Source organism: Salmo trutta, chromosome 26 (assembly GCF_901001165.1).
Source record: "Salmo trutta chromosome 26, fSalTru1.1, whole genome shotgun sequence".
NCBI lineage: Eukaryota > Metazoa > Chordata > Actinopteri > Salmoniformes > Salmonidae > Salmo > Salmo trutta.
Window position 1 is genome coordinate 1,834,422 of NC_042982.1, and position 11,380 is coordinate 1,845,801.

Sequence of the window (11,380 nt, forward strand, 5' to 3'; positions counted from 1 at the left end):
CAAAAGGTAGGGGAAGATATGTTCTATTGGAAAAATGACACTTATCTGCTAGTGGTAGATTACTATTCAAGATACATAGAAATAGCAAAGACACCCATAACCACACCACGTCACTTGCCGAGCACCTGATGGGCAGGAGGCTACACTCCCCATTACCTGTCTCGCCAGTTCAGCTTAAATCTCAATGACCTAACAGGAAGGCCTTGGCTGAGAGGGACAAACGGCTGAAGCAAACACAAACTGGAGACTTTAATCAGAGACACCGTGCTACAGAGAGACCAAAGTTTACAGAAGGTCAATGTGTGTGGACTACAAACTCAAAGACACCAGCAATAGTGCTAAGGAAAACGGATGCCCCATGCCCCTATGTGGTGGACAGGCTCAGAGGAGGTACGGAGGAACAAATCACACCTCAGAGCTCCTCCAGCTCTACCAGCCACACAGGCTGAGGAGGCCACAGAGAACGCACAAAAAGAGGGGGAAGGCGAGAATGCTTACAGAGCCACTAGCTCGCCCAAAAAGCATTCTCACAGAGCCACAAGCTCGCCCAAAAAGGGATTTGAAGCCACCAGAGTGGCTGAAAGACTATGTCACATGAATAGAATACATATTGTTGGGGACCATACCCAGCAAAAAGAGACTGTGTAATGTAATGCTTTCATACTGATTCAGAATGTGAAGTAGCATGTTAAGAGAATAATACTGGTTCCAAATTATATTTCAGTTATGCTTCAGTGGTTATGAATGTTGAATTCTTCTTCATTGGAGAGGGGAAGATGTAGCAGGAAGGCCCTTATGGGTATTCGTACCTACGTATAACATGCACAGACTAGGCTAGTAAAACATGCTGAAACTATAACCTTGCTGTCGTTCCTCCTTATTTTAGATGATACTACACTCTAGTGCAGTACAACTGTTTTTCACAGCATTGCAACCACCTTTGAAAAAATGTATGGATAAGTTGACATACTTTTATTTTTAATATTGCATTATTTATACCAGCATTTCTTTAGAAAGTTTACACACATACTGATATGTTGAAGCTATTGTATTGGCTATATTTAACGAAATATACTTTTAATCAAATACAAATATATGTAATTCAAATTACTCAATAGAGTCTGCAAAACATAAATTGGTTTATTGTGCTGACCAACTGGTTTAATACAGAGTGCTGGTGACTCCTAACTCCACCCACTCCATTCACTGTATATTAATTACATATTGTATCATAGAGAAAACATATATATGTGCTGAGGTAAAGGTGGGGTTGGGATTACTCAGTAGGGTGTGTAGAATCTATATATGGTGTTATTTCTTGGATTATATTGGTCTAAATGTCCAGCAACACTTTCTACTCCACCTATTCCATTGGTCCCAATGCAATACACTGTAGGCTTATAAATTACATATTGGTTTATAGAGAAAGAAACGATTCTATGTGCCGAAGCAAAAATGTGGTTGTCACGCTCTGACCTAGGAGAGCTGTGTTTTCTGTTTTGTTAGTAATACCTGACAGAACTGTTGGCTGTCGTTTTGTTTTCTTTGTTTAAGTGTTTTCATTAAAAGTAAAGATGAGCACTCAACACGCTGCGCCTTGGTCCCCTTTATACGACGCACGTTACAGAACTACCCACCAAGATTGGACCAAGCAGTGTGGATCAGAGAACTGGACCTGGGAAGAGATCCTGGATGGGGCAGGACCTTGGACAAGGCCGGGGTAGTATCGCCGCCCGCAGGAGGAGATAGAGGCAGCGAGGGCAGAACGGCGATACTGGGAGGAACGGGCAAGAAAGCAACAGGAGCCCAAGAGGCAGCGGCAAAAAAGAAATTGGGGGGGGGCACACGGGTAGATTGGCTAAAGCGGGTTTAAGACCTGAGCCAACTCCCCGTGCTTACCCTGGGGAGCGAGTGACTGAACAAGCACCGTGTTATGCAGTGATGCGCACTGTGTCGCCCATGCGCACTCACAGCCCGGTGCGCTCGGTGCAAGCTCCTCACCGTTGTCATGCTAAGGTTGGCACTCAGCCAGCAAGGAGTGTGCCTGCTCAGCATTCCTGGTCTCCAGTGCGCCTCCACGGCCCAGTATATCCTGCGCCAGTTCTACACACTGTGTCGCCAGTTCGCCACCATAGCCCAGTACGTCCTGTGCCTGCTCCTCGCACTCTCCCTCCAGTGCACCTCCATAGCCCAGTACGTCCTGTGCCTGTTCCTCGCACTCTCCCTCCAGTGCACCTCCATAGCCCAGTACGTCCTGTGCCTGCTCCTCGCACTCTCCCTCCAGTGCACCTCCATAGCCCAGTACGTCCTGTGCCTGTGCCTCGCACTCTCCCTCCAGTGCGCCTCCATAGCCCAGTACGGCCGGTGCCTGCTCTGAGCACCCAGTCCTCAGTGCGTCTCTCCAGTCCGGTGAGACCTGTTCCAGCTCCACGAGTAAAGCCTCCAGTGATAATCTATGGTACGAAGCCTGTAGAGATGATCCATGGCACGAAGCCTCTAGTGATGATCCATGGCCCGGAGCCTGTAGGGATGTTCCATGGCACGAAGCCTCAAGAGGTAATCCATGGCCCGGAGCCTGTAGGAATAATCCATGGCAAGAAACCTGTAGGGATTATCCATGGTCCGAAGCCTATAGGGATAATCCATGGCAAGAAGCCTGTAGGGATAATCCATGGCCCGGAGCCTGTCGAGATGATCCATGGCACGATGCCTCCAGTGATGATCCATGGCACGGAACCTGTATTGATGATCCATGGCATGGAGCCTGCAGCAACGGTCCCTAGTCCGGAACCTACAACGACGCTGTCCAGTCTGGAGCCTCCGGCGACGCTCCCCAGTCCGGAGCCTCCGGCAACGCTTCTCAGTCCGGAGCCTCCGGCGACGCTCCCCAGTCCGGAGTCTTCAGCGATGGTCCACAGCCCGGAGTCTTCAACGGCGGTCTGCAGCCCAGAGTCTTCAACGGCGTTCTGCAGCCCAGAGTCTTCAACGGTGGTCTGCAGCCCAGAGTCTTCAACGGCGGTCTGCAGCCCAGAGTCTTCAGCGGCGGTTTGCGTTCCAAAGCCTCTGCCGATGAGCCACGGTCTGGTTCCTCCGGACACACAGAAGCGGGGGGATCAGCGGGCGGTGGAGGTGCTACGCCCTGAACCAGAGCCGCCGCCAATTATAGATGCCCACCCGGACCCTCCCCTATAGGTTCAGGTTTGCGGCCGGGATTCCGCACCTTTGGGGGGGGTACTGTCACGCTCTGACCTAGGAGAGCTGTGTTTTCTGTTTTGTTAGTAATACCTGACAGAACTGTTGGCTGTCGTTTTGTTTTCTTTATTTAAGTGTTTTCATTAAAAGTAAAGATGAGCACTCAACATGCTGCCCCTTGGTCCCCTTTATACGACGCATGTTACAGTGGTTGGGATTACTGACTAGGGTCTGTAGAATCTATATATGGTGTTATTTCTTTACTCTGCTTGTGATCTACAGCCCAAAACGTGTTTGGTGTTTCAAAAACAGTGGGTGGAGTAGAAAGTGCTGCTAGGTATTTAAACCTCCGTCCCCCAAGAAATAACACCATATACACTGAGTGTACAAAGCATTAAGGACACCTGCTCTTTCCATGACATAGACTGACCTGGTGAATCCAGGTGAAAACTATGATCCCTGTTGATGTCACTTGTTAAATTCACTTCACTCAGTGTGTAGATTAAGGGGAGGAGACAGGTTAAAGAAGGATTTTCAAGCCTTGAGATAATTGAGACATGGATTGTGTGTGTGTGCCATTGAGGGTGAATGGACGAGACAAAATATTTAAGTGCCTTTGAACTGTGAATGGTGGTAGGTGCAAGGTGCACCGGTTTCTTTTAATAACTGCAACGCTTCTGTGTTTTTCACGCGCAACAGTTTCCTGTGTCTATCAACAATGGTCCACCACCTAAAGGACATCCAGCCAACTTGACACAACTGTGGGAAGCATTATCAATAATGGTCCAACACCCAAAGGACACCCAGCCAACTTGACACAACTCTGGGAAACATTGGAGTTCCTCTGTGGAGATGGGAGAACCTTCCAGAAGGGCAACCATCTCTGTAGCACTCCACCAATCAGGCCTTTATGGTAGAGTGTCCAGATGGAAGCCACTCCTCTGTAAAAAGCACATGACAGCCGCTTGGAGTTTGCCAAAAGGCACCTAAAGGACTCTCAGACCATGAGAAACAAGATTCTCTGGTCTGATGAAATCAAGATTGAACTCTTTAGCCTGAATGCCAAGTGTCACATCTGGAAGAAACCTGGCACCATCCCTACGGTGAAGCATGGTGGTGGCAGCATCATGCTGTGGGGATGTTTTTCAGCGGCAGGGACTGGAAGATTAGACAGGATCGAGGATTGAACCAAGCAAAGTAGAAAGAGATCCTTGATGAAACAACAATTTAATACATTTAGAATAAGGCTGTAACATAACAAAAAGTCGGAAAAGTGAAGGGGTCTGAACTCTGAATACACTGTAGATTCTACAGACCCTACTGAGTATTCCCAAACCCACTTTAACCTCTGCACGTAGAATAGGTTTTTCTCTACATCCCAATGTTGAGAACATACCAATCTGAACATTTTATTTTTCTATAGTGGTCTTTAAAAAAAATATATTTTTTTCCGTAAAGTCCTTCTTGCATTTGCTTATAAGCACAATAAAAATGGACACTGACTAAGATTTAATATCTCTTGAAGGAGTTCTCCACATTACAAGAGGGTAGGTTGATGTCAGGGGGAGACTCCTGATGAGGACGAAACTAATGGGTTGCACTTTGGTGAAAGATGGCAAAAGCTGGAGCAGGTGGTGAACTCGAAACTAATGGTGGTAAAAGCAAGGAAGATTGCAAAAGAATGCAAAACGGACCAAAGTAGTGCTGCAAAACAAAATGGATAGTTCTGCGAATGCCCATTATCATGTAGGATTGCGGTTTGTTGAGGAGGGGCGGATCAAGTTGCCAAACCTGAGGAATCCATTTGAAGTATCCAAGCTGGTAGAAAGAGTGATGGGTAAAGTAAATGCAGTAAGGATTACAAGAAGTGGACTTTGTTTGATTTTTGTGTACTTCTGATAAGCAGAAAGAGATTGAGTTGCGTTGTACTCGAGTCGAGAATGTTGCCGTGTCGTGCGTAGCTCTTCGGAACAGGGCCCCCTCAAGGCGGTAATATCTGCCGTTTCGTGGGAAGTCGAGTTGGAAGATTGATGTACTTCAGATGAAATGAGTAGTTAATAGAGAGAAATTCAAAAGTCTATCTGTTGTTTTGTTTTTTGAGGTGGAGTCCCTCCATTTCGTGGTGAAGTTGGGGTATTTGAATTTCTGTGTAAAAGCATTTGTCCCAAGATTGTGATCGCTGTAGTGCCTTTGTTGGTGGATAGGCATATTCTACAGGTTAAAAAGGTAGACGTTGTACTCTTTATGGCTATGGTGATCAACAACACTGCGTAAGTGGAGAAAAAGTCTACAAAAATTGACAACATTGTGAATGCAGCGGAGCGATTTCTGAGATTGGAGGCCTTCTCTGCGAATAAGTCACATGAAAGGCTATCACAAGTCGTACTACTCTCTCAGGCCTCGGAGCCTGAGTCGGGAGATATGGAACTTTGAAGGACGGAAGAAGTGGGAGTCTGTTTTGCTTTGTTTTGTTTCGTTGACTATTTTAGTTGTGAGGAGTAACTTTGTTTTTCCCCATCAAGTATGGTTTTCTTTTTTACTTTGAATCCAGTAGTGGGCAGCAATACAACTTTTTGAATGTCGTCCGCATCAAAACCCTAGCCTCGTACGAACCATCCTGATCTCTCAAGCTTACATTCTGTTTCACTAGATCAGGATGGTTCGTACGAGGCACGTAAAACCACTGAGGTAAATAAGCACGTGAGACTGCGTCCAAGATGACCCCCGTTGTTTTCTAGGAAATCTACTCACATTCGCATATGCCGATCATGGACCGTCTATATTTGGGTTGCATCCAGTTTATATGGACCAGCACCTGCATACAGTTTATACGGACCAACATCACACGCACACTAGCACTCAGTGCACACAGGGAGCAGCGTGAGCAGTGACGAGTCTGATGTCATCATCAGGTCATCCTAAAACATGGCAGACATTGGAAGAATATAAAATATTAATATCTTTGGCTGTGAGTGATGGGGGAAAAAATCGGCCTCAGCGACAATTATTTGAATAATTAAATAGATGTTTTGTGTACAAAAGTGGTGACAGAAGTGTTTTATTAGGAATTTTCAAATCTGACTTCTTCAGTTAAACTGCTGTACGGAAGCAAAACTGTAGGAGCTGTCGAAACCGTGCTTCTAGACCGGAACCCTGGCCACCTGAATAAAACCCCACCGAAGTAGATACACATTTCAATTGTGGACTTTTATTTTGAAGGATTTAGCATTACCATACGAAGTGACGTGTTTGTTTGTACTTCTGGCGGAATATTAATCATCGTCCCATTGTTGTTTGTTGAGGCAGCTGGCTAGCTAACTTAGGGTATGTATTTACACCACAAATATTAGCTAGAATATATAGCGAGTTATTGGAAATAAGAACATGACAATGATTTATTTTTGTTGAAATGTGTGTATTATGCTAAGCATTCATAAAACATTAGCTTGTTAACTAGCTATGTAGATGGGGGCTAACAAAGACAGCGAACCACATTTTTTCCAGGCACTACCTAAAACGATTTCAGGAACGTTAGTTGCTTTTACAAACTCATGGAAGCCAGACATCTAACTAGCTATATTTTATTACGTCTACATATCTATCTAACGTTAGTTATTTTTGCTATAGCTAGCTGGCTAGCCGTGGCTAACAAGCAAGCTTGGCTGCTGCGCTGACGTTAGGTAACGTTAACAGAGCGCATCTCGATGTTCTTTGCTGTAATGTAGTTGTTTTGTCCCATGTGATACGAGTCAGATTTTCGGTCTTCATTTTGTTTTTTTTGCAACACTAACACGTTAGTTAGCTAGCTATAACGGTTCGCTAGCACACTGCAAGGCTAACGTTAGTTACCTACGTACGACACAACAATGGGATGGATCCATGATGGCTAGCTAGTAACTATATGCTGAGTGTTTGGTGTTGAGGGGGCTGGATTCGAAGCTAGCGAACTGCCGTTGTAGCTAGCTAGCGACAGCACACCAACCCTCTGCATAATTGCACCTTTAATTAGTTGCAAACAGTAGAAAAATAGGTTTTGCTTTTATTTAGCATTATTAGTTATACAAATGTTTATTTTCAAGAAAGGTCGAGACGTGTACACCCCGCCCCCATTATTTGTTATGGGCAGCTAGGGAGGGACACTCATTTAATATGGCCAAAGCTCAGGGTGACAAATTTGGCTTTATGTTTTTGAAACTGTATCTGTACCCTCTCCTACTAGACCTGCACAAGTCACCATGGGGAAAGATCCTAGGAAACCGAGAGGCAAGATGTCGTCATATGCGTACTTCGTGCAGACCTGCAGGGCAGAGCACAAGAAGAAACACCCCGAAGCCAGTGTCAACTTTGCTGAGTTCTCCAAGAAATGCTCAGAGCGATGGAAGGTAGCATTACACAACAGTGAATGATTGTGAAGTGACATGTTTCTGGTACATACTTAGAATGATTATGGCTATATTTCCACCATAGTATGTTTTGTTACACTTGAGTGACCTTGTGGACAGTCTAGCGGTGTCCGTGTAGATATGTAATCTGAATGTATACCTCTATATCCAGCCCATGTCTCCTAAAGAAAAAGGCAAGTTTGAAGACATGGCGAAGCAAGACAAGGTCCGCTACGAGAGAGAAATGAAGAACTACATCCCACCCAATGGCCAGAAAAAGAAGAGGTTCAAGGATCCTAATGCCCCCAAGAGACCACCGTATGTACCATAGTTTACTGGGTTTGCATGGCAGCTAGACTGGATAGCAATTATAGAGGTGAATTAAACTTAATTTTGAATTTATATTGTTTGTTTTTGTTTCTCAGGTCTGCATTCTTCATCTTCTGTGCTGACTTCCGGGCCAAGATAAAGAGCGAGCACCCAGGCCTGTCCATTGGAGACACTGCTAAGAAGCTGGGAGTGATGTGGAACAGCTCTGCAGCTGAGGAGAAGAAGCCGTACGAGAAGAAGGCAGCCACGCTGAAGGAGAAATACGACAAGGTGTGTAGGGCTTTAAAACCAAAAGAGATTGGGTTTTCCCAATGACTGGTATTCCTGCTTTTCTGAGATTATCCTCTATTCAATCGTCATTGAAGTTGATATACAAACTTCTGATTTCCTGATCACGATGCAGTGACATTTTATTTGAATAAGATGGGTGCAGATATAAGATGGGTACAGTAAATTCCACTGATATTAAATAAATAGGATGGAAAAAGGGGAATCTAATGCTTATCTAAACACATGTGACCATTCTCATGTGTCACTATTGTCACAATGTAACGTTTTAAGCATTTTCTTGGACAATTGCTCTTTTGGATGGCAATATGAGAATTCTGTGTGGGAAAATTGCTTTTTCATTTTCCCGCTGTAAAACGGTATGTCTGCAGATGTATTGGATCCCAGAAAAGCATATTGGTCAGGCTCTAAATAATTATGTTGTGTTACACAGGATATCGCCTCATACCGCACCAATGGTAGAGTGGATACGGCCTCCTCCGCAGCTGCTGACGACGACGACGAAGAGGAGGATGATGAGGAAGAGGATGATGATGAGGATGATGACGAGTAGCCTCTGCTGTTGTAGCCTACATCCTTGTTTAATGCTATGTAACTCTATTGTACACACCTTACATCTCTGAACAGACCCAGACGCAACGAACACATTAGGATGTGTGTATATTTAATGTTTTTAAGATGGATGGTGTTATGCTCCCTAACTGGTTAAAGTGAACACTATATGTCTTGAATTTGATGTTTTGATATTTTTGTTGTAGTAGCCCTTTTTTCCTGCCCTTGCCTGTAACTGCTTTGGAGGATTATGAATCAATATGGAAGTAATAGGTGTTCAACTCTCAAATCAGATTTCTGGGTTGGTAGCTAGTGTATTTGTTTTTTTTCCTGTAATTGTTTTAAAGGATATTTTTTCATATGTTTGTCACAAGGTATTTTTATTGTTCTTTGAATACCACTCTAATTGCAGCTGACATTCAGGAATGTCTTAAATAAAGGTCTTTTTTAATAAATTGTTTTATTTTTTGGGGGGAAGATTTACCATGACCTAAGGCATTTGGTTGATTTCGATAAATATTTACATAGTGTCTTCAGGAAGTATTCATAACCCTTGACTTATTCCACATTTTGTCAAAGCCTGAATTCAAAATGGATTAAATATTTTTTTTCCACCCATCTACACACAATACCCCATAATGACAAGGTGAAAACACGTTTTTAGGTATTTTAGCAAATTAAATTAAATACAGACATTTCAAATTTACTTAAGTATTCTCACCACTGAGTCAATAAATGTTCATCAGAGTCAGTAATTACAGCTGTAAGTCCACTTTGCACACCTGGATAGTACAATATTTGTGCATTCTTAAACTTATTCAAGCTCCAACCAAGTTGGTTGGTTGTTACCCACTGCTAGACAGACATTTCCAAATCTGGCCATAGATTTTCAAGCAGATTAAAGTCTGTTTAATCTCGTATTGGTAAGAAACTCCAGTGTATATTTGGCCTTGTGTTTTAGGTTATTGCCTGCTGAAAGGTGAATTAGTCTCCCAATGTCGTGGAAAGCCGACTAAACCAGGTTTTCCTCTAGAATTTTGCCTCTGCTTAGCTCTGTTCCATTTCTTTTTATCCTAAAACACTCCCTAGTCATTGCCAATGACAAGCATACCCACAACATAATGCAGCCACCACAATGCTTGAAAATATGAAGTGGTACTCTGATGTGTTTTGTTGGATTTGCCCCAAACAATGCTTTGTATTCAGGACATTAGACATGAAGTTAAGTGCCTTATTGCTAGCAGTTTTGTAATACTTGTATTATGTACAGGCTTCCTTCTCTCCTCTCTGTCATTTCGGTTAGTATTGTGGATTAACTATAATGTTGATCCATCCTCAGTTTTCTCCTATCACAGCCATTAAACTCTAACTGTTTTAAAGTCACCATTGGCCTCATGGTGAAATTCCTGAGCTGTTTCCTTTCTCAACTGAGTTAGCAAGGTCGCCTGTATATTTGTTGTGATTCGGTGTATTGATACACCATCCAAAGTGTAATTAATAACTTCACAATGATCAAAGGGATATTCAATGTCTGTTTTTATTACACATCTACCAATAAAACAGTTACAGAGTTTAATGGCTGTGATAGAAGTAAACTGAGGATGGATCAACAACATTGTGGTTACTCCACAATACTAACCAAAATGACAAGGTGAAAAGGAGGAAGCCTGTACTTAAGGAAGCCTTTGTGAGGCATTGGAAAACCTCCCTCGTCTTTGTGGTTGAATCTGTGTTTGAAATTCACTGCTCAACTGAGGGACTTAACAGATAATTGTATGTGTGGGGTACAGAGATGAGGTAGTCATTCAAAAATCATGTTAAACACTATTATTGCACACAGAGTGAGTCCATGCAACTTATTGTGGGACTTGATAAGCACATTTCTACTCCTGAACCTATTTAGGCTTGCCAAAAAAAAAGTGCTTGAATACTTGTTGACTCAAAGACATTTCAGCTTTTCATTTGTAAACATTTCGAAAATCGTAATTCCACTGGGGTATTATGGGGTATTGTGTGTAGGCCAATGACATCTCAATTTAATCCATTTTAATTTTCAGATAAACACAAAATGTGGAAAAAGTCAAGGGGTGTGAATACTCTGAAGGCAGTGTAGATTTCATATGACCGTTTAAATCAAGGTTATCATCTGAGATTATTGAATCTAACTATAAGAACACTCTAATAAATGTATAGTATTAACCATAAAAAGGTTCTATTTGTGTGATTGAGTTGCACAGTAATTGCAGTAGAATACAAGTGTATGTAAGTACTATGTAAATCCAGCAAGTGGTGCCATGGAAAGGAAGGTTTGCTGCCCAAAGAAAATATGGAGAAGGACAAATGAGAAGGAGATGAAAATGACAGGGACCACCTGAAAACCACAGCGTTTGCTGTAGATGCACTGTTGAGGCCCATTGCTCCAATATGAGCTGAAAGGAATAGGAAATAACAGTGTCTGCCAAATGCATGTCACTAAATAATTCAAATAGAATCTATGTCCAACCATAAGACCTTTGATCAAATATGTGAAGCACTGCAATGGTATGCTGAGCTATACAGACTCCAGAACCTGGTATAGATATGCCTTCCTGCATCTGCTGTATGAGTTGACCAAAAACAAAATGATTATTGAAATA

The 11,380-nt window shown here is 43.0% G+C and overlaps 1 protein-coding gene across 1 annotated transcript; it reads left to right on the top strand.

Moving 5' to 3' along the window:
* The first annotated feature begins 6,409 nt into the window (after positions 1–6,409).
* LOC115162867 (high mobility group-T protein) lies at positions 6,410–9,199 on the top strand. Its single transcript, XM_029714328.1, has 5 exons — positions 6,410–6,516; positions 7,412–7,574; positions 7,747–7,892; positions 8,000–8,174; positions 8,626–9,199. Exons 2-5 carry the CDS (start codon positions 7,428–7,430, stop codon positions 8,743–8,745), a joined length of 588 nt encoding a protein of 195 aa, XP_029570188.1. The 5' UTR covers positions 6,410–6,516; positions 7,412–7,427; the 3' UTR covers positions 8,746–9,199.
* The last annotated feature ends 2,181 nt before the right edge of the window (positions 9,200–11,380 follow it).